Raw genomic sequence first — 24,691 nt, forward strand, 5'->3', positions numbered from 1 at the left:
ACTATAAGTGCTCCCTCTTCTATGAATTTTTTTGAATAAAGAAACTTTAAAGAGTTTATGTAAACAATAAAGTAATTGGAAATTATTTATAATGTGAGTATGAGCTATGCGAGTATTTTTTAGTTAACGTGGGATTTATAGTATAAGTACTTGAGATAAAGAATTGGATCAAATCAAAATTTTATGTATAAAATTGTACAAAATTAAGGTTCTTGTACCAATTGCACAATAAACCATAATTCATGTATAATTTTGAGATTAATCCCTATAAATATATAAAAATAAAAAGTTTTAATAAAGAAAGTAACTATTCATTTATTGTTGTTAATTTACTTTTTCAAAAAAATATCTCATTAATTTATCATAATTTATGTAAATGTATTCCTTTACTCTTATATACAAAAAATAATTTTGTACACACCTGACTTGTAAAACATTAGAATTTTTATCAGAATAGGTGTTGATAGTTTAAATTAACTAATGAGATTGTAAAAATAGAAATATAAAATTATGCCAACTTAAAACATAAAAACTAAATGTTAAGTAGAGGGACTGGAATCAGAATTTGACCAGAAAACAAAAAATAATTTGATGGAGACAACTGATGGAACTAGTCTACATTGGATACTTCCCATAATATCATCAATAAAAACATAAAAAATATGATAGTTTCTAAGGTAATTGAGCATTTATTATGAGAATAATTTGACTTGACCTCAACCACCAAGCATTGCAGGACTTATTGGCTGCATCTTAACAATTTATTATTATTATTATTATTATTATTATTATTTTACATAATAATAATTTTAGTTTTTAATATTTAAATTTTTATCAATTGAGCATTTAGCTTCCAAAAATGTTTAATCGTTTTTTCTAATAAAATATTAATTAAAACGTTATATTAAAAAAATAATTCACATGATAATGTATGTGTATTTTATGTTGATATGACATTATTTTTCTTATATGTTATATTAATAAATAATTTAAAAATTATAAAATTTTATTAAAAATTTAAAATTTTAACCATAATTTGGAGATATACGATAATCTGAAATAAAAACAAATTTTACAATTATTGGACTAAGACGAGAATTTAGTATCTCAACAATATCGAAAGACCATTAATGTATGGAACACTTCTTGGAACTTAATATGATAGTTAAGATTATGCATGGCAATAATTTAATTGGTTAATTTGATAATTATTTATTTTTGAGTTAAATTAACTAATAATTAATATTTTAAAAAAAATTTAATTGATTTTTGTTTGAATTAGTTTATACGGTTGACTGATTAAATGAATTAATTCAATTCATTTAGTTAATTTAGTTTTAATCAAAGTATGCACACATGTAGTGATAAGAAAAAACTTAAAAATTTTGTTTTGTGGGGGTAAAATAAGATTATAAAATTTGGGAGCCAAAGCTAAAATACTTGTATATAAAAAGTATTAAATTAAAATTTTAACTTTTCAAAAAGGTTAAAATTTAAATTTTTTTTATTTAATCAAAGGTTAAAAGAATTAGATTATAACTTTTAATTTTGGGAAGGGCTAAAGAACAATTTTCCCATTTGGCAAGAGGGTGGCAAGGCTCATGCTTGCCCCTGGCCTATACCCTTGCCTAGCGACAAGTTCACAGAAGTGTTGGTGGAATTGAACCGAATCAATTGGATCAATAATCAATTGATATATTGCTTCGAATAAAGGGATCGAATCAATATCTGAGCAAACCGCTTGAAAATAGTAAAAAAATTGGAAACAGACAGTTGAATTAGTTTTATAAAACTTTTTAATATATTTTTAATCTTTTATTAATTTTTAGGCTTAATATAACATTTGGTAGATGATATGATTTTTTTTATTTTATATGTTTAATTACTTTTACTTTTAATTAATTAATTAATTAAAAATAATAATTTTTTTTATTTAATATTAATTCATTAATCATAGCTCAAAACCTATTTTTTAACATGAATTTCTTTTAATACTGACAATATTTTTGTAGCATAACAAAAAAATTTAACACCGTTAGTGTTTTCCGTAATTTGTATAACATTTAATAAATTTAGGTACCAAATTAATCTTAAAAAATAGCTTAGGTATCAAATTAGGGAAAAATTGTCAAGTTCAAGTACCAAATTGGGCCTAAAAAGTGTTTAGGTATCAAATTAGAAAAAAAAGAAGAAGTCAAGTTTAGATATCAAATTGGGCCAAAAAAAAGTTTAGATACCAAATTGAAAAAAATAACAAATTTAAATACCAAATATTATATTAAGCCTAATTTTTATAATCTATAAGTATTGTTGAATCGATGAATTCAACCAACGAATCTAATTTTTAAATATTGATTCACAAGAGAATCTATGGAATGTGATGGTCGGAACTCAACAGCACAATGGAACTTGATGTTGCTTGACCTTTAAAATGGTCCTCACTCTCAAGCCATTGTTGAACATAAACATGTTGCCCAAGGATGGCTTCTTCCTCTCTTTTTGATTTGTTTTTGCTAGTTTTGGTGGTTGAGATTTATGGGTTTGTGTTGAGTCATGTCATAACTGTCTTAATCTCGATAGTTTATAATTAAATTGAAATATTTTATAATTTGATAATTAAAATAGAAATACAAAAAATTGAGTGACTATTAAAATAATTTACCCTTAAAATTAAAAAAAAAACAATTCATAATAAAAATCATTAATTAATATTTGTCATTTAATCGGTACATGTATTTTCTATTTCAAAATAATTTATGTGGGTTGATTTATAATAAAACAATGCATTTAACAATTTTGCGGTGCTTAAAATTTTCATAGATACCCATTTGACACATGTTCAAATTGTGTTACTCCATTCTCACTCCTAATATTGCATAAAATAAAAATCTAAACATTTAAATTATAGTCGAGTTTCGATTTTAGTCTCTTTATTATGCTCAAAATTGTGTTTGTTTAATTTAACATTGTTAAATATTCGAGTTAAAATGCTGATTTGGATTTTAAGTTGAAGGAATACTATTTAATGCATTGTAAGTGCATGAGTTTCATGTATCATTGATGAATAATAGAGGTGTGCATGGGCTAGGCGGCCCGGCCCGGCCTGAAGGCCCGCCTGAAAAATGGGAGGGTTTGGGTAAAAATATAGGCCCGAAAAATGGGCTTGGACAAAAGATGAGGCTCGTTTAGAAAACGGGCCGAGCCTCGGGCAAGATTTTTTTGGCCCGGGCTCGGCCCGGCCCGGCTCTATTTTAATATTAATTTTTTATTTTAAATTTTAAGTAACTTTAGTTTTTTTTACTTTACTTTTTTTTTGTTGTTTTTAATGTTATTTTGATATTGTAAAATTTTTTTTATTAATATAATTTAGTTCTTAATTTAGTTCTAATTTGTTTCAATTTTTTAATTTTAATATAATTACTTTTTATTATATTTTTAATTTATGTATTATTTTAAGAATTATTTTAGTCCCATTTTTTATTTTATTTTGTTTTAATATTTGTTTTTATGTTTTAAATGCATTTGATTTATTATATTTTAAACTTTTTTATTTAATAAAAAAGCAAAAAAAATTAATATGGTCGGGCCGGGCTCGGGCCTATTATTTTTTTCTCGGGCCGGACTTGGACAAAATTATAGGCCCATATTTCAGCCCGGGCCGGGCCCGGGCCTTGAAAACGGACTGAATCTTTTTATGGGCCTGGTCCGAACCCGGCCCGACTCGGCCCATGCACACCTCTAATGAATAGCAATACAATATATTATCATTGTGTAAAACATAAAAAAAAAAAGAGTTGCGTACTTATAAATAAGTACTAATGACTTTTTTTAAGTTCAAACTTTAAACTCTAAACTCAATATAAATCCTAAATGCTAATTCCTAAATCCAATACTCGAGAAAAATATAATAATTATACTTAATAATTAATTATATTTAAATAAAATTATTAGTATTTATTTATAAGCTTTTCATTATACTTTATTTCACTAGAGATGAGATGTCGTGTTATTGTTCACTGATGAGATATAAGACTCATACACCAAGACTATATCAAATATTCACCCTTTCTTAAAAACATTAGTGTTTTGACCGGAATAGGTGTTAACAATTTAAATTAACTAACGAGATTGTAAAAATAGAGGGATGAAATTATACCAACTTAAAACATAAAAGCTGAATGTTACGTAGAGGGACCAAATCATAATTTGACAAAAAAAAATATTCTTTACTAAAGTTAACTGGGCAACCCGTGCTTTTTTGTTTTTTTTTTAAATTTATATTTGTTAATTTTATTATTATTTTAATCATAGTTTAATATTAATATATTTTATTAATCAATATAAATATAATTTTTAACAAATTCTTAATATAAATACAATTTTAATTATTTAATTTATAATAATTTAGTGTTGTTAATGATTATTTTATACTTTTATTTTATTTTTATCATTATTAAATCCAAAAATATATCTTATATTATTAATTTTAATCTCGTTATTGCAATTTTTTTAATCAATTTAATTATAAATTCTAATCTCAATAATTAAGTGACTGCTGTTTTTGGAATTAGTCTACATTGGACACTTCCCATAAATCATCAACAAAAACAAGAAAAAGAACGACGGTTTCTAAGCTGATTGGACGTTTAGTATGAGTCAATAATTTGACTTGACCTTACAACCATTGCATGACTTATTGACTGCATATTATCAATTTATCATTATTGTTTCCAATAATAATAAATATAACCCTCACCAATTTGATCATTAATATTTAAAAAAAAGTTTCACTTTTTTACTAAAATATTGTCTACAACGTTATTTTTCAATTATGTTATAAAACCTACATAACAGTTCACGTATATTTTATACTCACATAATACTATTTATCTTATATGTAAAAAAAATAAAAAATATATAAATATATAAAAAAACTTCATATGTTATTTTAAAAAGAAGCATGTGCGTGTTTCCATATATAAAAATTTAACATTTTAAGTGGTATTTTAATTAAAGAAAATAACAATTTAATTATTTTTGAAAAGTTAATGATCAAATTTAAATTTTTTGTAAAAGATTGTAGGACAAATTTAGCTTAAAAAGATAAATGTTGAGGGTTAATTGAATATTATCCCTTACTATTTAGGAAGGTTCACCTTTGCCTATGTTACAAAATCTTCTCAGTATATATTCACATACTGAGGCAAATTAAAACGAGGTAAAAATATTTGTGCCTTTTACTTCACTTAGCCAGCAAAAAGATCATCAAAGATGAACATGTTCGATGGCACCACCACTACTGTGGACGAAGGTGTTCCACTTCCAGGTTTCCGGTTCCACCCGACTGAAGAAGAGCTCGTCGGGTTTTACCTTCGACGAAAAGTTGACAACAAATCCCTCACAATCGAACTTATCAAAGAGATCGACATCTACAAATATGACCCCTCTGATCTTCCAAGTACGTTCCTTAACCATTACTATCATAGTCATATGAATTTTGACATGTTAATGATTAGTTTTATATATACACGCAGAAACTGGCATGATGGGAGAGAACGACTTGTATTTCTTTTGTAAACGAGGAAGGAAGTATCGGAACAGTGTCAGACCAAACCGAGTGACAGGATCAGGGTTTTGGAAAGCGACAGGTATCGATAAGCCTGTTTTTTCGGTCAGAAGCGGTGAAGCCATCGGGCTAAAAAAAACGTTAGTGTACTACCATGGAAGTGCAGGAAAAGGAGCTAAAACCGAATGGATGATGCATGAATTTCGCCTTCCCAATCCCACATTGACCGCACAAGAAGCTGTAAGTAACTTTAAAGAACTGTTAAAGGGACTCCGTTTCATACTATATTTAATAGATTCGAAGTTAGGGTAATGGTTTTGGTCTTTTTAAAAATAATAATTTTATCATTTCTTAAATTATTTTTAACTCTTAAAAGTAATTTTCTGGTTTCCATTTCCCATTTCCCATTTCCCAGGATCTTCCTAAAATGATAAAAGAACATTTTTGATCTTATAAAATTTATAAAATCATAAATTAATAAATAATAAATTTATATTTTAACTCCTAAAAAATAATAAAATTTCAATTTAACCCTTTAAATATTATAAAATATAAGCTAATAGAAGAATGAAAAATTGCATGCATAACTTAATGCTGGTCCCTGGAATTTTCTGCACATTAATGTGAAATACATGTTTGGGGGTTGCAGGAAGTATGGACAATATGTCGAATTTTCAAGCGGAATAAAAAAATCAAACAAGATTCGAGACAAGGTGCTGCTAAACGAGCTTCAACTAGCAATGGCAAAGGTGTAGACGGCAACAAACGTTGCAGTGTGGAATCCAACAGCCATGAAAATTACATTACAATCGGGTCTCAAATCATTGAAAACTACGATGACGATGATGATGATGGTGAGATGGTTATGGATCATGTGATGAATGATGAGAGTTGCAGAGGGGAATGGTATCATGGAGAGCTGCAACGTATGGCATCATCATCGTCACCATCTTCAAGCTTTTCAACAGTAAATGATTTCTTCACAAATGCCAATTGGGATGAGCTTAAATCAATTCTGGACTTGGATCTTGATCCCTTTCTTTTGTGAAAAATCATTTTTAATGAGATATAATATTGTATTAGTTTCAGTTTCTAATGTTTTAATGTTTAAGGTAGTATCTAATTATAGTGAGATTCAGTGAGATCAATATTTTAAATCAACAACTATGGTTAAAAAATAGAAATAATGAGATTGTAACTGTTTAATCAGGTACGATAGGAACTAAGAAATTGTATTGGTGACCTGAATCTTCGGAAAAGAGAATAGTGTATTCTCTTTCAAGTATCGGTGACTGTTAATAATGATGATGTATGAAGTTGTTGAATAACAAGTTTAGATCTATGAAATGATGTTGGATTGTGTCTTTTGTTACTCGACTTTCAGGAATGTTTTTTAATGGAAATATATAACAACATCCTTGAAAATTGTACTTAGATCCGTGAAATTGTTTTCGATTTTTGTCGAATGAGAATGATTTCATATTGTGTGAAAGAAGTTGGAAACATCGGTGTATAAAAAGGGACAAGGACGGATGTTGACAAATGGCCGCCGAGCGATTGGAGAAGAAGCAGTATGGTTGCTGATGAAGATGAAAAATCAATTACAACTACTAAAAGAAAGGAGAAAATGAAAAAGGTTTTCATGAAAGGGTATAGGAATTTGTAAGTTCATTTTCTTGAAAGGTAAATTATAAAAACAATTATTTTTATTCATCTCGGATTATATTTTAGTCAAAATGTTATCGTTTTGTTATAAAGTGGTCACTCTACCTTTAATCTTCGTTACCTCTCTAACGACAGTCCAAATGGGTTTTAAATGCTAACTTGGATGTCCAGTGCTGAGATAAAAATAGATTTTTAATTAATTAAATTTAATTTGGACTGCAACGTAGGAAATTCAAGTTGACATTTAAAACACATTTGGACTGCCACGTAGAACCGTCGTTATGGAGGTAATGAAGCTTAATGGCAAAGTGACCACTTCGTAACAAAACGATAATATAAGTAACTAAAACGTAACATTTCAAATATAAGTGACTAAAATGTAACCTGAGGCAAACAAAAGTGACTATTTTTTATAGTTTACCCATTTATTATTTAGTCTATAAAAAGGATTAAAAAAATTGATTATAAGGATTTGTTTATTTATATGTAAAAGGTTTTACAGAAAATCTTTTCTGCTTTTTCCTATATTTGTATCATAGAAAACAGCTTGGTCAATGAAAAATGACTTACAGATTAATGTAAAATAAACAATTTTTCCTATAAAATGGCTTACCATTTTGAGAAGTGTAAGTTATTATCAAGAAAGAGCAATTTTATTTTTATATAAAAATTAACTTAAATCAAGCTTAATATTATTATATTGATAATAATTTTTATTTTTATTTTTAAAAATATTAAAAATATTAATATAGAATATTGTATTTTTTCAATATTATTAAACATACATATTCAATTATTTATATTTAATAAATTAATAATATAATTAATATAATTATTTATTTTAATAAATTATTTAATATTTCAATTTTATTTTAATAATAAATTTTAAAATAATAATTTTAAATAATATTCTTCACATATTATTGAAAATATTCAATATTAATATTTTAATAATAAAAAACCCTCAAACTTTAAAAAAAAAACAATTAAGTCCTTGTTCTTTTTTTGTACTCAATTAGGTATTTGAACTTTCAAATGCACCAAAAAGACCCTCAAACTTTAAAAAAAAACACTTAAGCCCTTTTTTTTTGCACTTAATTGGGTATTTGAACTACCAAAGTGCATCAAAAATGCCCTCAAATTTTTTCGAAAAAAAAATTAAGTCCCTACTTTTTTTTTGCACTTAATTAGACATTTTAATAGTTGACCATTAAAGTTACCTGGCCGTAACTTTTTTCAATTAAAGCTACCACATGTCACAACCATGGCGTGACATGTGGCAAAAATATATAAAAAATAAAAAATTTTAAATTTTAATAAAACATAAACAAATATTAAAAATTAGAATAAATTATAAAAATTGTAAAAAAAAGTATAAAATATATAGAAATATAGAAAAAAATTATAAAATTTTATAAAGTTGTAAGAAAGTTATAAAAAATGTTAAAGAAATATAAAAGTTGTAAAAAAAAATATAAAAAACTATTGTACCAAAAGAATCATTTCATAAATTTTCTATAACTTTTATTGATTTTTTTTATCTTATCATTTTTCACCACATGGCACGTTGTGTTACGACATGTGATGGCTTTAACTGAAAAAAATTTTGGGGGTCGTTAACTTGAGTGGTCAACGATTAAAGTTAATGGTCAAAGCGTCTTTTTGATGCATTTTATAAATTTTTTTTATGATTTTTATAAAATTTTACAATTTTTATAAAATTTTACAATTTTTTTATATTTTTTTACTATTTATACATATTTCTAATTTTTAATGAAATTTAAATATTTTTATATTTTTATTAAAATTTAATAATTTTTTTAATTTTTAATTTTTATATTTTTTTCCACATGTCAGATAGTAGGGTGACAAGACAAAAGCTTAATTGCTTTTTTTTGAAAAAAATTAAGGATTTCTTTTATATATTTTAACAGACTTAATATTTATTGAAAAATTTGACAACTATTTACGCATTGGGCGAGATTAAAGCTGTAATATTTATTGAAGAGATGCGTTTCAGATTGGGCTAACTTATATTTCTACTTTGCTGGTTTGTGCAATAATATTAGGAATTTAAAAAAAAATTGAATTTAAAAACAAATTGGGCTTGAATTCAACTTAAAATTAATTTGGGTACTTGGACATGGACTTGATTTGGACAATACCTAAATAAATGGGTAGCCTATGAAAAATCCAATATTTAAGAAAAATGATTTTATTTAAAAATATAATTTTCTAAAACAGAAAAAATAATTTTATTCAACACAAAAAAATTGAATTTTTTTTTCTATGAAAAACACGTGGATATCCAAATATATTTCCGTTGATACCAAATTTCAAAAATTAAATTAAAGTTAGAAACCCTTAAATTTTGCAAAAGGAATTCAATGTAGTCTTTATATCAACTTCAAAAATTAATTTCAATTTTAAATTTATATTAACTTTGAAATTGAAATAATTCTGCTTAAAAACATTTCATAGCCCTTCAATGAGTTCGAAGCTCAATCGAGATCGCGGACCTTAGATAAAATTAGATACCTATATCAAGTTCATTACATTTTTTTTTAAATACATAGCTATTAAGTAAGTATTTGTTTAGTTTCGAAACATGACATCAACAAATTTAACCCAAAACAATCGGGTCTGAATTTTAAAATCTGAATAGAAAGATTAAATTCCTGATAATAAAATTACATTGACTGAATTTCAAATTTTTAAAAAGTACAAGGACTTATGACATTTTAACTTTGGAAACAATAATACATGGGCTATTTTCAAAAAACAACTCCTTCGAAAATATTGAAAATAACAATTACATAACAAATAATAATGGCATATGTCTGATTAACTCTCCACAAAACAAGAATTGTCTTAATTCACTCGAATCTAATCCAATATTCAATAACCACATATTAGTTTCTATAAATAGACTACACTATCTTTAAAATATTAGCACGATAAATTGACAACTTAAATATGATAAGAAACTCTATTATCTTAACGATGGACGGTAGTGATTTTGTCAAATGTTACTCATAAAGGTATTAAAATAATAAAATATTTATATATTTTATAATTAAATTTATTTAATTTAAATTGAAGTCCTATCAAACTGACTTAAAGTCAAACTAATTCAAGCCTCAACCTCAGAAAAAGCCAAACCAACTGAGCTGGCAAGCCACTTGAGCTGGGAATGGATCTAATCGTCACTAAATATAATGGATCTAATCGTCACTAAATATAAGATATACTAATCATATTAAATTGAGGTTGCAAGTGTAATTACAATTATACTTATTACATCATAATAATTATATTCAAAATTAAGCACAATCACAAGATCAAAATAAAATATACACAATAAAAGTCAACAGAATCGAATCGATAATCAAAATATAGCTGGATAAGACCCACAAATGATGTGACTTAAAAATAAGAATAAATTTAATCTAAGATCCCACTTATAGCTTACAATGCACAAGTAAGGATAAGGATGAAGCTAGAAATTTTTTAGGGGCCCATATTAAGTTATATACTTTTACAGTAACTAAATTGTAATTTCACCCATATATTGACTTATATTTTTATGGTTTTCAAAATGATTAAATCAAAATTGTAGTATTTTTGGGAGCTAAAGTATAATTTTTATCATAAATTAACTTATAGTTTTATGAATCTTGAGGAGCCTAAAGCAAAAATTTCCTATTTTAGGGGGATTAAGGCCCCTGATTGTCCCTCCCTTTACTCTTGGGTACAGAGTAAGTCTCGAACTTAAAATTTTAAAATTCTTAAAATATAACTTTACCATTAAATCAAGATCTCATTGATATTACATTTAAAAATTACTAGTATGGTTCCTCACCTTCGCGTTAGATTGATTATTGTGTCAAATTATAAAATAAAAAATTGAAGGTTAAAATATTCACCAAGTCTCTGTACTCTTCTTACATTTGGAATTTAGATTCTTACTTTTATTTTCAGGAATTTAATCCCTCAACTTTTTAAATTTAAAAATTTTGGTTCAATAGTTACCACTATTTAAATTCTTCTATTAGACTCGACATGATAAAATATATATATTTTTGTTTAAATAGATTCTTAAGATAAATTGTTGTCAATTTTTTAATTGAAATAGTTAGTAATATTAACTATTTAATTAACTAATTATATTATAAAATTAAAGTAACTAATATATATATTAAATTAGAGTATATAAATTAAATATTAAATTTTAGCATAGTATAAGGATCAAAATGAAAATTTCTATCATTATCTTATAAAAAAAAAGAAAAAGAAAAAAGAATACGTTTCAATTGGTAAGACTGTTGGGCCCTTACATTTATCTGTATCGATTTTGACGTACAACTTTTATGGCCTAAAAATGTTAAAATATAAAATATAAAAATTATTAAAAACATTATAATTTAAAAAAATCAAGTGATGACATCTACAATTTTAGATTTCCATATCATCACACTTTAATAAAATTCAAATTTAATGACTAAATTAAAAAAATTATCAAATTTCAAAATTAATTTAAATCGAAAAAAAATTTAAGGACTAAATTTTGATTTATCCCATACTTAAAAATATGATTTTAACTTTCTTTTCCTTGGTTTAAGAAGCATACTCTGTCGTGGAATAGATTGTAAGAATATATATGGAATTGGATATATGACTGTTTTTATTTATTTATTTATTTATTTATATATGGCATTTTCAAGGTCATGGTAAGATTTTGATTTGTTCAATCAAGTCCATATTTGACTGAGCAGTGTGGTCTAATTTTGTTTTTCACGTTTTTAACATTTTGCTAATTAGGCTAATTAAATCACACATCCTCAGATTATGATTCAAAATTTAAATTTAGTTCTCAAATTTTAAAACATTCTAATTAAGTCTATAAAATATCAATATCACATCAATCATATTCTTCTAGTAGCCTAGCCGTCAACTAAGGCAATACTAACTCAAACCTGACCTTATATTTAACATGTGGATCAAATTTTAAGCTTATATTCACCTTATCGTATAAACAACTTGAGTTAATTTAAATTTTATAATAAAAATATTTTAAAATTTTAATCATAATTTGGAAAGATTTGATGCAATTAATCTCAACAATATCGAATGACCATTAATGTAAAGGATATTTATGGGAACTTAATAAAATAGTTAAAAAAATATGTATTTAAAAACGCTTAAATTAAATTATTAAGTTTTCAAAAAGACTAAAATTTTAATTTTTTTCATTTAATTAAAGGTTATAAAGACTAAATTGAAACTTTTTATTTTTGAGAAGGGATTTTCACAAAATTAAACTGGACCAGTTGGATCAAGAATCGACCAATATATTAGTATAAACAAAAGGATTGAACCAGCCTCTGAACAAACCGTTTAAAAACGATAAATAAAAAAAAACTTGAAACCAGGATAAAAAAATCGACAATTAGATCGATTTTATAAAATTTTTAATCTTTTATTTATTTAATTATTATTAAATTAATGATTTAATCAATTCAATCATAGATTAAATTTCTAAATATTGATTTGGAAGTCGATGTTGCTTTTTTTATTGATTAAAGTCATGGAAGGTTTTTTTTTTATTATAGTTCTTGAAAGACTCACTCTCTTTCTTGTAAAAAATGGACCATTCATTGGCGAATCCGATGCACTTTAAAATGGTCCTCAGTCCTCACCCTCTAGCCATTGTTGAACATATACATGTTATGTTTTTTTTTTTGTTTCTTTTGAATAAGGAGCCAACCAACATAACTAAAATGTTTAAAAGCATTTATTGATTTTATGTCACATAATTAAAATTTATAAAAAAAATAAAAGAAGTACTTAAATTAATATTTATCATTTAATTGATTATACATATTGATTTGATAGTAAAATAACATAAATTTGTCTTAATTTACATGGAATGATAATTAAAATTAGACTGTCGTTTGACATCTAAATGTTGAACTCTAAATTCAAAACTTGAGAAAAATCTAATCATTATACTCAATATTTAATTATGTGTAAGTAAAGTTATTGATATTTTACCATTGGTAAGGTGTTGTGTTATTGTTCATCGACAATATATGAGACTCATACAGGCACTATATCAAATATTCACCCTTTCTAAAAATTGTAACGTTTTAATCAATGTAAATGGTTTAAATTAAGTAATAAAATTATAAAAATAAAATTATGCCAACTTAAAATATAAAAGTTGAATGTAAAGTAGAGGGACCGGAATCATAATTTGATAAAATATAAAACATATTCTTTTCTAGAAGTCACAAAGTGACACCAAACAACTGATGGAACCAGTTTGGACACTTCCCGTGGGCCATAACATCATCAATACAAATAAGAAAAAGAAAAGACTGTTTCTAAGGTGATTGGGCATTTATTATGAGTCAATAATTTGACTTGACTTCAAGTGCACCCTAACAATGGCTTAATGAATGGTAAGCCCTCAAACAATACTTCTTTTTGAGTTGGGTACTTCAACTTTTTTTTAATCAAACCAGGTACCTAAATTATAATTCTCTAACCGTTATGGTCCCACTTGTTATCTTCGTTAAAAAAAAAATCATTTCAACCAATCGGGAGTTGACACATAATAATTTCTTATTAATTTTCGATATATTTTCAGTATTTTTTTATAGAGTTAAAGCAATCAAATTTCAAACAATCGAATCGAATGGGGACGGAGGTTTGCTGGAAATGAGGTTGATGAAGGAGGAGAGATATATGACATTTTAAAATTTTAATATAATTTTATTTAATATTAATGTTAATTTTTCGTTGAGCTATTTTCTTTTTAATTTATTTATTTTATAGCTAAGGAAAATATATTTTTAATTATGTGTCAATTCTTGATTGGCTTAAGTGTTTTTTTAACGATAGGGTCCATAATGGTTAAAGAATTATAGTTAAGGTATCTAACTTTAAAAAGAAATATAGCTTGAGGGCTATTTTTTAATAAGACCATAATAATTTATTATTATTTGGCATATTATAAATTTAACTCTTGACTGTTTATATCTTTTGTCAATTTAACCTTCATTCTTTTTTTTAGCCAAAATTAGCAATTAAACTTTTAAAAAAGAGTAATCTTTTTAAAACAAAAATGTTGATAAAATGTTAATTTTCTAATGATATTGGAATGACAACCCATATGATAGTCCACATGTACTTAATGCTGACATGACACTATTTGTCTTATATGTCATGTTAAAAAGTAATTTAAAAGTTAATGGGTAAATTCAACTCTTTTTGAAAGATTGATTGTCAAAATTGATTTTTTTTAAAAGAGTAGGGTCAAATTTAGCTAAAAAAGTATGGACCAAATTGACAAAATTATAAACATTAAAGACTAAATTTAATATTATTCTTACTATTTAGGAAGGTTCACCTTCGCCTATGTTACAGAATCTTCACGGTATATATACACATACCTAGGCAGATTAAAAGGATGTAACAATATTTGAGCCTTTTACTTCGCTTAGCCAGCAAAAAGAATCAAAGATGAGCATGGTCCATGGCACCACCTCTACTGTGGACGAAGATGTTCCACTTCCAGGTTTCCGATTCCACCCAACAGATGAAGAGCTCGTCAGGTTTTACCTTCGACGAAAAGTCGACAACAAACCCCTCACAATCGAACTCATCAAAGAGATTGATATCTACAAATACGATCCTTCCGATCTCCCGAGTACGTACTTCAACCATTATATTATCATAATTATATGAATTTTGACATGTTAATGATTCTTTTTGTATATACACGCAGAAACTGGCATGATGGGAGAGAATGAATTGTATTTCTTTTGTAGACGAGGAAGGAAGTACCGGAACAGCGTAAGACCGAACCGGGTGACAGAATCGGGGTTCTGGAAAGCAACGGGCATCGACAAGCCTGTTTTTTCGGTTGAAGGTGGTGAAGCCATCGGGCTAAAGAAAACGTTAGTGTACTACCGTGGAAGTGGGGGCAAAGGAACTAAAACCGATTGGATGATGCATGAATTTCGCCTCCCCAATCCCACAATGACCGCACAAGATGCTGTAAGTAACTTAAAAGTATTGTTAAAGGGCCTCCGTTCAGTTCGCTTTTATCGAAACTTAATCAATTGGTTCATGCAGCCATCGTTAAGATACTATATTTAATCGATTCTTAACGTAATACATGTTTTTGGGGTTGCAGGAAGTATGGACGATATGTCGATTTTTCAAGCGGCATAGAAAAATCAAACAAGATTGGAGACAAGGTGCTGCTAAACCAGCTTCAACTGGCAATGGCAATGGTGTACAAGGCTATGAAAGTGGCAGTGTGGGATCCAGCACCCATGAAAATTACATTACATTGGGGTCTCAGAATGTTGAAAACTATGATGATGATGATGGTGAGATGGTTATGGATCATATGATGAATGATGGGAGTTGCAGAAGGGAATGGTATCATGGAGAGATGCAATGCATGGCATCATCATCATCACCATCTTCAAGCTTTTCAACAGAAAATGATTTCTTCACAAATGCCAATTGGGATGAGCTTAAATCAATTGTAGACTTGGATCTTGATCCCTTTCATTTTGCGAAAAATCATTTTTAATGAGATATAATATGATGCTGCTTAAAAATAGAATAAATTTATATATAAGAGTTAAATTATAATTTCACCCTTGTATTAGTTTATATCTTTATGACTTTTAAAAGAATTAAATCAAAAAATTTTTCGTTCTTGGGACTCAACGTATAATTTTATCATAAATTAACTTATGATTTTATGAAATTTAGAGAGTTTAAAGCAAAAATATCTCCTTTTAGGAGGGATCAGAGCTTGCTTGCCCCCTCCATTCATCCCTGCGCCTCCATTCATTCCTTTATACAAGGTGAGTCTCGAACATAAAATTTTAAAATTGTTAAAATATAACTTTACTATTAAATTAAAATCTCATTGACATTACATTAAAAACTACTAGTATGGTTCTTCACGTTCATATTAGATTGATTATTATGTCAAATTATAAAATAAAAATTTAAAGGTTAAAATATGCATTAAGTCTCTATACACCTCGTACATATAAAATTTAGTCCCTTACTATTACTTTTAGGAATTCAGCCACTCTAATTTTTAAGTTTAAAAATTCAAGTCCAGTCAAGGTTGCTTGAACCAAACCGGACTGACTAGTTGGATTGAGAATTGGCTAAGGTACTACTCTTGAGAAGGACATTGAGCCGATTGGCTCAAAATCCGGTACAAATCAGTTGAACAGAGCAAAAAACCGATTGAATTGGACGGTTGAACTAGTTGAACCACAATTTAAATTTTTTTATAATATTTTTAATGATTTATTTAATTTAATCGGATGGACTGGTTGGACCAGTTGGACCGATGAACCGATGGCCTGATTAGTTCAACCACAAGTCCGATTCTGAAAGCCTTGGTTACTGCTGTTAAACTTCTTCTATTAAATTTATAGGTTTGACGTGGCTTCTTGAAATTAATATATATTCACTAGGTAGTTATGTAACAATAAAAATAATGTTGAAATACTGATTAGGATTTTTTATATATAAAAAAAAACATATTTGAACTCATCATCATAAAATATTTTTTACTAGAATATTGTTCTTAATAAAAATTGAAGTCAACATTTTGATTGAAATAGTTAATATTCTTAGACAAACTAAATACATTATAAAAGTAAAAGAACCAAATTAAATAAAAAAATTAAAATATATAAATTAAATCTCAAATTTCAACATGTTATAAGAGTCAAAACAAAATTTGACCATCATCTTATAATGTAAAAAAAAAAAAACATGTTAAAATGGTAAGACTATTATAACCTTACCCATATCTGGATAGATTATGACATATGATATGACAAATGATGACATGTTATAATCTCGGAATTCCACATCATCACAGTTTAACATAATTCAAAATTAAAGATTAAATTAAGAAAAACAGTCAAATTTCGAAACAAACATGGATTAAAAAGAATTCATGGACTAAATGTTGTTATTATCCCATGCTTAAAAAATGCTTTTAACTTTCTTTTTCTTAGTCTAAGAAGTATATTCCATTGTGGAATAACTTGTAAGAATATATATGGAATTGGATATATGATTATTTTTTTGTTTTATTTATATATGACATTTTCAAGGTCATGGTAAGATTTTGATTTGTTTAATTAAGTTTACATTTGACTGAGCATTGTGGTCTAAATTTTGTTTTTCATGTTTTTAACATTTTGTTAAGTTAATTACATTAGAGGGTCCTTAAATTTTAAAATATTCTAAATAAATTTTTAAAATATTAATATGGTATCAATTATATTTTTCTAACAAATTAGTATACGTGAATCTAGTGTTGAACATATTTAAGATATGTGAATTAAATTTAAAATTTATATTCATTTTATCATATGAACAACTTGATTACTACGGGAAAAATATGTATATAGCGACGTTTTAAGCGAAATGCCACCAGTTTTTAGAATTAACAACGTTTGTCAAGAAAATGGCAGTACATGTCACTTTCAATGGCCAGAAGCCGGTAAATGCTAATATTTATTGAGGCTTTGGGAAAAACGCCACCAAGTATATGCGACTTAGTTGTGCTTGACAATACAAACGCTGCTAATGGTGAGTAAAATTCCGACAGAGAACCGCTGCTAATTTTTTTGGCAACTTAAAAGAAGATATTTAGCTAAAAACATCATATCATTTATAAAAATATAGTGGCATTTCTTGCTCAAACGCCACAAAAGATTAATTATCCAACCGAAGTACTATAGCGGCATTTTAATTAACAAACGCCGCTAAATCTACTTTATGAAAAATGTCAGGTTCCATCGTTAGTTTCCCACAGTTCCAAAATCCTTAACTCAAACAAACCTCCTTCGCTCTCTTTCATTGCTCCCTGTTGACCGCTGCTGTTCTCCGCTCGTTGCGCCCACTTTCGTCCGTCGGTCAACGTTAGTTGGTCGTTGAAGTACTCGCTAGCTGCCCCCTTCCTCAGTCATCGCTCCATCTCAAGGTTCTGCTTTTTTTTTATTTGTCTGTCATTAGTTGACTTTTATTTTAATCAATATAGTGCATGCATTTCTCTATAAGTTGAAGTTTCTCATTAATTCAAGTGTCATGATTGTATTCTTATTCATCTTTCTTAACATTCAACATTTCTAGTAAAATAATAATATTTTTTTCTATTCTTATTCATTTTCATTTTTCTTTCACTATTTTTTATCTCATCAGTAATAAAATGTAATATTATTATTCTTATTTATTGACAATGAATGATACTTATTCATTAACAGTACATTAAATATTCACCCTTTCTTAAAAACATATTTTTAGATTAAAAAAATCATATTAGCATAATGAATTGAAAGAGATTCTTTTAAGAAAAAAAAATAGACATTAGTGTTTTAACCGGAATAGTTACAAGTGTTAATGGACAGAATTTTGCTGGCTAAATCTTTAGTATAGGGATCGAAATCAAAATTTTACCAAAAATAAAACATTTCTAAATTTGGAATAATAAAAACAGTAAAGAAAGAAAGACTGTTTCTAAGCTGAATGAGCATTTACAATCCCTATGAGTCAATAATTTGACTTGACCTCAACCACCTGCCTTAGATGACTTCATCTCAACAATATTTTTATTTATATTTTTTGCTCAACATTATTAAATATTATTATTTATTTATTTAAGAAGGTTCATCTTGGTCTGTGTTCTCAGTATATATACACATACATAGCCAAATTAAAACGATGTAAAGATATTTTTTTGCCTTCTACTTAGCCAGCAAAAAGAATAAAAAAGAATCAAAGATGAACATGGTCCATGGCACCACCACTACTGTGGAAGAAGATGTTCCACTTCCCGGTTTCCGATTCCACCCGACCGACGAAGAGCTCATCGGGTTTTACCTTCGACGAAAAGTCGACAACAAATCCTTAAGAATCGAACTCATCAAACAGATCGATATCTATAAATACGACCCCTCTGATCTCCCAAGTACGTTCCTCGATTATTACTCTTACACTCATATGAATTTTAACATGCTAATGATTCATTTTGTATATATGCAGAAACCAGCATGATGGGAGAGAACGAATTGTATTTCTTTTGTAGACGAGGAAGGAAATATCGAAACAGCGTAAGACCGAATCGGGTGACGGGATCGGGGTTTTGGAAAGCGACAGGTATCGATAAGCCTGTTTTTTCGGTTGGAAGCAGTGAAGCCATCGGGCTAAAGAAAACGTTGGTGTATTACCGTGGAAGTGCAGGCAAAGGAACTAAAACCGATTGGATGATGCATGAATTTCGCCTTCCCAATCCCACATTGACTGCACAAGATGCTGTAAGTAACTTCAAAATATTTTTAAAGGGCTCTCGTTCATTTTTGCTTCATATCATCAACAAATAGTAAATTGATATAATTTGCCTTCAATTCATCTTTGATTCCAGCAATTTTGCTATTGACCTTATTGAGCTTATAAGTAAATAAGTAAATGGTGAAATTATACTAACCCTTTTAAAAATTATAAAAATATAAATTAATATAATAACGAAATTACATTTTGACTCTCATAAAAATACTAATAAAGTAAATAAGTAAATGTTCAAATTATACTAACCCTTTTAAAAATTATAAAAATATAAATTAATACAATAACGAAATTACATTTTGACTCTTATAAAAATACTAATATAATCTCGACTCGCTTTGCAGGAAGTATGGACAATATGTCGAATTTTCAAGCGGCATAAAAAGAACAAACAAGAATGGAGACAAGGTGCTACTAAACGAGCTTCAACTAGCAATGGCAATGGTGTACATGGCTATGAACGTTGCAGTGTAGAATCCAGCAGCCATGAAAATTACATTACATTTGGCTCTCAAAGCATTGAAAACTATGATGATAATGATGATGATGATGGTGATGGTGAAATGGTTATGGATCATATGAAGAATGACGGGAGTTGCAGAAGGGAATGGTATCATGGAGAGATGCAATGTATGGTATCATCATCATCACCATCTTCAAGCTTTTCTACTGAAAATGATTTCTTCACAAATGCTAATTGGGATGAGCTTAAATCAGTTGTAGAATTGGATCTTGATCCCTTTCTTTTGTGAAAAATAATTTTTAATTAGATATAATATTGTATTAGTTTTTTCTTCTTTTTCTAGGAAGAACTTTTCGTTGTTTTTCACAACACTAATATCCAACGTTGATAGTATACACAATTGACTTATACCACAAATTCACTTATTTAGAAAGCATGTATACATTTATTTTATATAACAAATAATAAAAAAATATATATTTAATTTGCGAGTAAAAAATCATTTAAATAAATCCATTAAATTAAGAATATTTAGACCTACATATAACGTGATTTTAAAATAGAACCCACAAATAGTTTACAATACATAAGTAATGACAAAGTCAAAAAAAAAATAAAAAAATTAGGGGTTGAAATTAAGTTATATGTTTTTATAAGAGTTAAAATGAAATTTTAGCATTTTTGGGACCTAAAATATAATTTTATCCTAAATTAATTTATAATTTTATGAATTTTGGGGTCTTAAGCAAAAATTTCCCGTTTTAGGGGACCATGCCGTCCCTCCCTCCCTCTCTCCACCCTTGTATACAAGGTTGTCTCGAACATAAATTTTTAAAATTTCTATAACTTTACCGTTAAATCAAAATCTCATTGATATTGCATTTAAAATTTTTCTTTGGATTGATTATTATGTCAAATTATAAAGTAAAAATTTGAAAGTTAAAATATGTACCAAGTCTCTATAAACTTCGTGAAGTTAGAATTCAATCCCCTACTTTTATTTTTTAGAATTTAGTCCCTCTACTCTTTGAATCTAAAAATCCAAATCTAATAATTATCACTGTTAAAACTTTTCTATTAGATTCACTAGTATGACATTTGGAAATTAATATATATCCATTTAATAGTCATGTAACAATAAAAATAATATTGAAAATACCGATTAAGATTAAAAAAAAATTTAAATTTATCATGATATAATTTTTTTTTGGAATAATATTCTAAAAAAATTAACATCAACATTGTGATTGAAATAATTAACAATGTCAACTATATACACTAATTAATTATATTATAAAAATAAATCAAACATAAGGGTGAAAACGAAAATTTGAGCTAAGTAGAAAGAAAAATAACACGTGTATGTTGGGACCTTACTTTTATGTGTAGAGATTTTGACACACATATTTTAATAGTCTACATAAAGTTTAGCCAATAAATTAAGCCGCTTTTGTTGACAATTATTTGGTCCAAAAATCAACCCAATAATGACTGTGAGTTCGTCAAAATAATTTATTATTATTTATTCCTGTTTTTGTTGACCGAATATTTCATATTTTTTCAGTCAAAATCAATATTGGAGGAGTGTAGTTTCATTGACCATTATCATTAAAAAATCATAATACATAAATTGTTGAGGTTATTTTTAATACAAAAATACTTTAAAAAAAAGGAATTAGAGATAATCCTATCACGTTTTCATAGAAAATTAAGTTTTATTATAACAAGTAAGTTAAAAAATTAAATTAATTATTAAGTGCAATAATACAACATAAAATTATCGACTATAGTGAGATAATTAGAGGTGCAATTCCATGATATCCAAAATTTTAGTCATTAAGTCTTTAAAGTAAATAAGAAGCATCCATTTATAAATTTGAGATTTAAAATAACTTGTTACCCTAATTTTAAAAATGCTTAAATAATAAATGGGACTTAAATTTTATTAAATTTATCAAGTTGGTATCTATATATATATTGTTACAATTAGATTTTATCATGTGTTGGGTCGGGCTTATACTAAAATTTAGGACAATTTTCTAAGTCATGGCTTGGCCTGACCTGAAAAATGGGCCTAAAATTTTGCTTAAGCTCGACTTAGATAAAAATGATAAACTCGAGCCAGACCTGATATTCCCGTATTAAAAATTTTATATTATTTTTTATATATAAATAAATTTAGAAAATATAATACATCAAATACACTAAAAATATTAAAATAAATGTTCCCAACAAACTAAAAGTACATTAAAAAAAAGTGTCTATACTTAATAACACTAATATAGTTACAACCTATCAAGTAAATGCTTCTAAAATAATATCAAAATTAACAATAGAATAAGAATTATATAATATTTAAATAATAACAATAAAATAGTAGCAAAATAACAGTAAATTAGTAGCATGGAAAAAAATTAGGCAGTTCGGGTTGGGCCGGGTCAAAAATTCTTATTGAGACCTAACATATCTGAAAAACAAGCTTTATTTTTTTTGTCCAAATTCATTTTTTAGAATTATATTTTTGTCTAAAACTCTCACTTTTTGAATGGGCTCGAATGAATGACCCGACCATCATCTGTTCTAATAATAAGTGCCAATTTATATACATATTTTATGGTCTATACCAGCGTTTTTTCTCTAAACAAAATGAGATGTTTAAGATGTATGTTTTGTTGAATGCTTTGAAAGAAGGGTGAAAAGATGGAGGTAGGCCCTTTGTTGGGCTTAATTTAGAATTTCTTTTTTTAATTTCTGACATTTTTTTTATTTATTTATGGCAGGACCAGGTTCAAGTTATCAAGTAAGATTATCCAAATTTGGACCAATTAGTAAAACAAATGGAAAAGGTGAAATCGAAAGATGCAGTTTTAGAACGTGTCAAGTACATTCATGGAAAATTTTGATGATAACCTAAAGAAATTAAAGGAAATGAGTGAGAAATCAATTAAAGACCTTCTGGAGAAATGTGACGCAGTTGACAATAATCTCTATGCTGGATTGTTTATGCAAGATGTAAGCCAATAATCTCTATGCTTGAAGAAATATGAATTTTGGTGATGAAAAAGATGCATGTGAAGAGAACATGGGTTAAGAAGTGGAGAACTAACAATGGTTGGAAAGAAACATGCAATGGTTAACACATTGCAGGTTGGCTTAGAATGGAGATAGTGGCTTTGAGGTTATTCATAAAGACAATCAACATACTGTGGTCTTAAAGCTTTCGAAATGCACTTGCAGGGAATGGGAATTGACTGGCATGCCTTGTTGCCATGTTGTGTGTGCAATGTATCATGACCAGAAAGCTCCTGAACAATATGTTTCACCATGGTACGGTAAAGAGAAATACCTTGCACCTTAGGGCAAAGTATGACAACCAATTAGTGGGAAGAAATTTTGGAAAAACAATAATCATCCAATTCAATCTCTAGATTTGAGGGTCATGCCTGAGGCCTTAAAAAAAATCAAATCAATGATTCATCGTATTTATATACTTCAAATTAAGCTTTTTAAACATTAAAAAAAAAAAACTTATCCTTAAGAATTTTATAGTGTTTTTTATTATATTTTGCAATTATTAGATTTTGAGGTTAGTTTTAGCTTTTCTTGCATTTTTATGTTTTTTTGGAATAAAATGACAAGTTTATATATTTAGGAACTTAACATTTGAGTTGAGCTTATTTCAGGCACTTTGTTGGTGTGAAAATGAGGAGCAGAGCCTAAATTGGGGTCAAGGTCGTTGCACCAAGGTGTTGATTGCATGACACTAATACTTTTGCTATTAACCAAGGATCTGGGCTTCACCAAATTGCACAACCAAGGGGACTGTCTTTGAAGTTGCGACACAAAGGACTTAATGTCGCAGCATCATCATTGAAGGTCGCAACATCGGCTACAATCTCCAAAGTTAAAGAAGTCAAGTTGCCTGAGGACAATGTCGCAATACTGAAGCCCAAAAGCACCCAAGGGGGTGGATTGTTGATGATGTCGCGACATCACGGTGTGGGTGTCACAGCACTGGCTTTTGACGAGAAAAAAATTGGTGAATGGTATTTTACAGTCAAACAAGTATTAGATTAGAGTTTAAGTGAGGGCATTCTTTGGTCTTTTTGTGTAGACAATTAGACTTTTTGCTTTTCATATTTTTTTTAGATTAAATTTTCTCTTTTGTTTCTTTTCCTTTTAGAATATATATTATATATTGTTTAGTTGTTTTCTTTTATATCGAGATGCTTAATATGCTAGAATTGACATCTCTAGTAGAAAATCTAGATAAAAAAATTGAGAGGAGAGTTTATTATTAGATAATTCGATATAATTGTACTGATAGTGAAATTGAAAGAACTAGTGGGTTCGAGAAGAGTGCTTAGTTGATAATTTTGAAGTAGGATAAGATCAAAAGAAGATTCCTATATAGGAGTAGTGAGCGATTTAATCAAGATAGGTTATTAGCTTAATTAGCAATTGACTATCCTTTTATCATTTCATCGGTAAAAATAATAAAAAAGAAAATTAAATTAAATTGTGTAATTTATTAATTTAAAATTATGTTAAATATCCCATTTATTTGATTCAACTAACCAAAAACAATGGAT

The 24,691-nt window shown here is 27.4% G+C and overlaps 3 protein-coding genes across 4 annotated transcripts; all 3 read left to right on the forward strand.

Annotated features, from left to right (window-relative positions):
* Positions 1 to 5,194: 5,194 nt before the first annotated feature.
* Positions 5,195 to 6,938, forward strand: LOC107909164 (transcription factor JUNGBRUNNEN 1). 2 transcript variants are annotated; one of them, XM_016836612.2, is made up of 3 exons: positions 5,195 to 5,458; positions 5,517 to 5,806; positions 6,216 to 6,938. In XM_016836612.2, the coding sequence occupies exons 1-3, from the start codon at positions 5,272 to 5,274 to the stop codon at positions 6,612 to 6,614; spliced, it is 876 nt and encodes a 291-aa protein (XP_016692101.2). In that variant the 5' UTR covers positions 5,195 to 5,271; the 3' UTR covers positions 6,615 to 6,938. The 2 variants fall into 2 exon arrangements, with proteins under 2 accessions (XP_016692101.2, XP_016692102.2); XM_016836613.2 differs by having other exon boundaries at positions 5,197 to 5,458; positions 5,535 to 5,806.
* A 7,722-nt stretch (positions 6,939 to 14,660) lies between these two features.
* LOC107909165 (transcription factor JUNGBRUNNEN 1) lies at positions 14,661 to 15,977 on the forward strand. Its single transcript, XM_016836614.2, has 3 exons — positions 14,661 to 14,945; positions 15,024 to 15,295; positions 15,435 to 15,977. Exons 1-3 carry the CDS (start codon positions 14,759 to 14,761, stop codon positions 15,840 to 15,842), a joined length of 867 nt encoding a protein of 288 aa, XP_016692103.1. The 5' UTR covers positions 14,661 to 14,758; the 3' UTR covers positions 15,843 to 15,977.
* Positions 15,978 to 19,075: 3,098 nt separating this feature from the next.
* Positions 19,076 to 20,388, forward strand: LOC107909166 (transcription factor JUNGBRUNNEN 1-like). The gene is made up of 3 exons (NM_001327012.1): positions 19,076 to 19,262; positions 19,337 to 19,608; positions 19,981 to 20,388. Exons 1-3 carry the CDS (start codon positions 19,076 to 19,078, stop codon positions 20,386 to 20,388), a joined length of 867 nt encoding a protein of 288 aa, NP_001313941.1.
* Positions 20,389 to 24,691: the final 4,303 nt, after the last annotated feature.

The sequence above is a fragment of the Gossypium hirsutum genome, chromosome A08, assembly GCF_007990345.1.
Source record: "Gossypium hirsutum isolate 1008001.06 chromosome A08, Gossypium_hirsutum_v2.1, whole genome shotgun sequence".
Lineage (NCBI taxonomy): Eukaryota > Viridiplantae > Streptophyta > Magnoliopsida > Malvales > Malvaceae > Gossypium > Gossypium hirsutum.

Bases quoted from the DNA above. Each gene is read 5' to 3' on its own strand.
- LOC107909166 (NM_001327012.1), top strand. From the start codon at position 19,076: ATGAACATGGTCCATGGCACCACCACTACTGTGGAAGAAGATGTTCCA. The intron at 19,263-19,336 runs GTACGTTCCTCG...GTATATATGCAG, and splicing joins CGACCCCTCTGATCTCCCAA to AAACCAGCATGATGGGAGAG. The intron at 19,609-19,980 runs GTAAGTAACTTC...CTCGCTTTGCAG, and splicing joins CATTGACTGCACAAGATGCT to GAAGTATGGACAATATGTCG.
- LOC107909165 (XM_016836614.2), top strand. From the start codon at position 14,759: ATGAGCATGGTCCATGGCACCACCTCTACTGTGGACGAAGATGTTCCA. The intron at 14,946-15,023 runs GTACGTACTTCA...ATATACACGCAG, and splicing joins CGATCCTTCCGATCTCCCGA to AAACTGGCATGATGGGAGAG. The intron at 15,296-15,434 runs GTAAGTAACTTA...TTGGGGTTGCAG, and splicing joins CAATGACCGCACAAGATGCT to GAAGTATGGACGATATGTCG.
- LOC107909164 (XM_016836612.2), top strand. From the start codon at position 5,272: ATGAACATGTTCGATGGCACCACCACTACTGTGGACGAAGGTGTTCCA. The intron at 5,459-5,516 runs GTACGTTCCTTA...GTTAATGATTAG, and splicing joins TGACCCCTCTGATCTTCCAA to TTTTATATATACACGCAGAA. The intron at 5,807-6,215 runs GTAAGTAACTTT...TGGGGGTTGCAG, and splicing joins CATTGACCGCACAAGAAGCT to GAAGTATGGACAATATGTCG.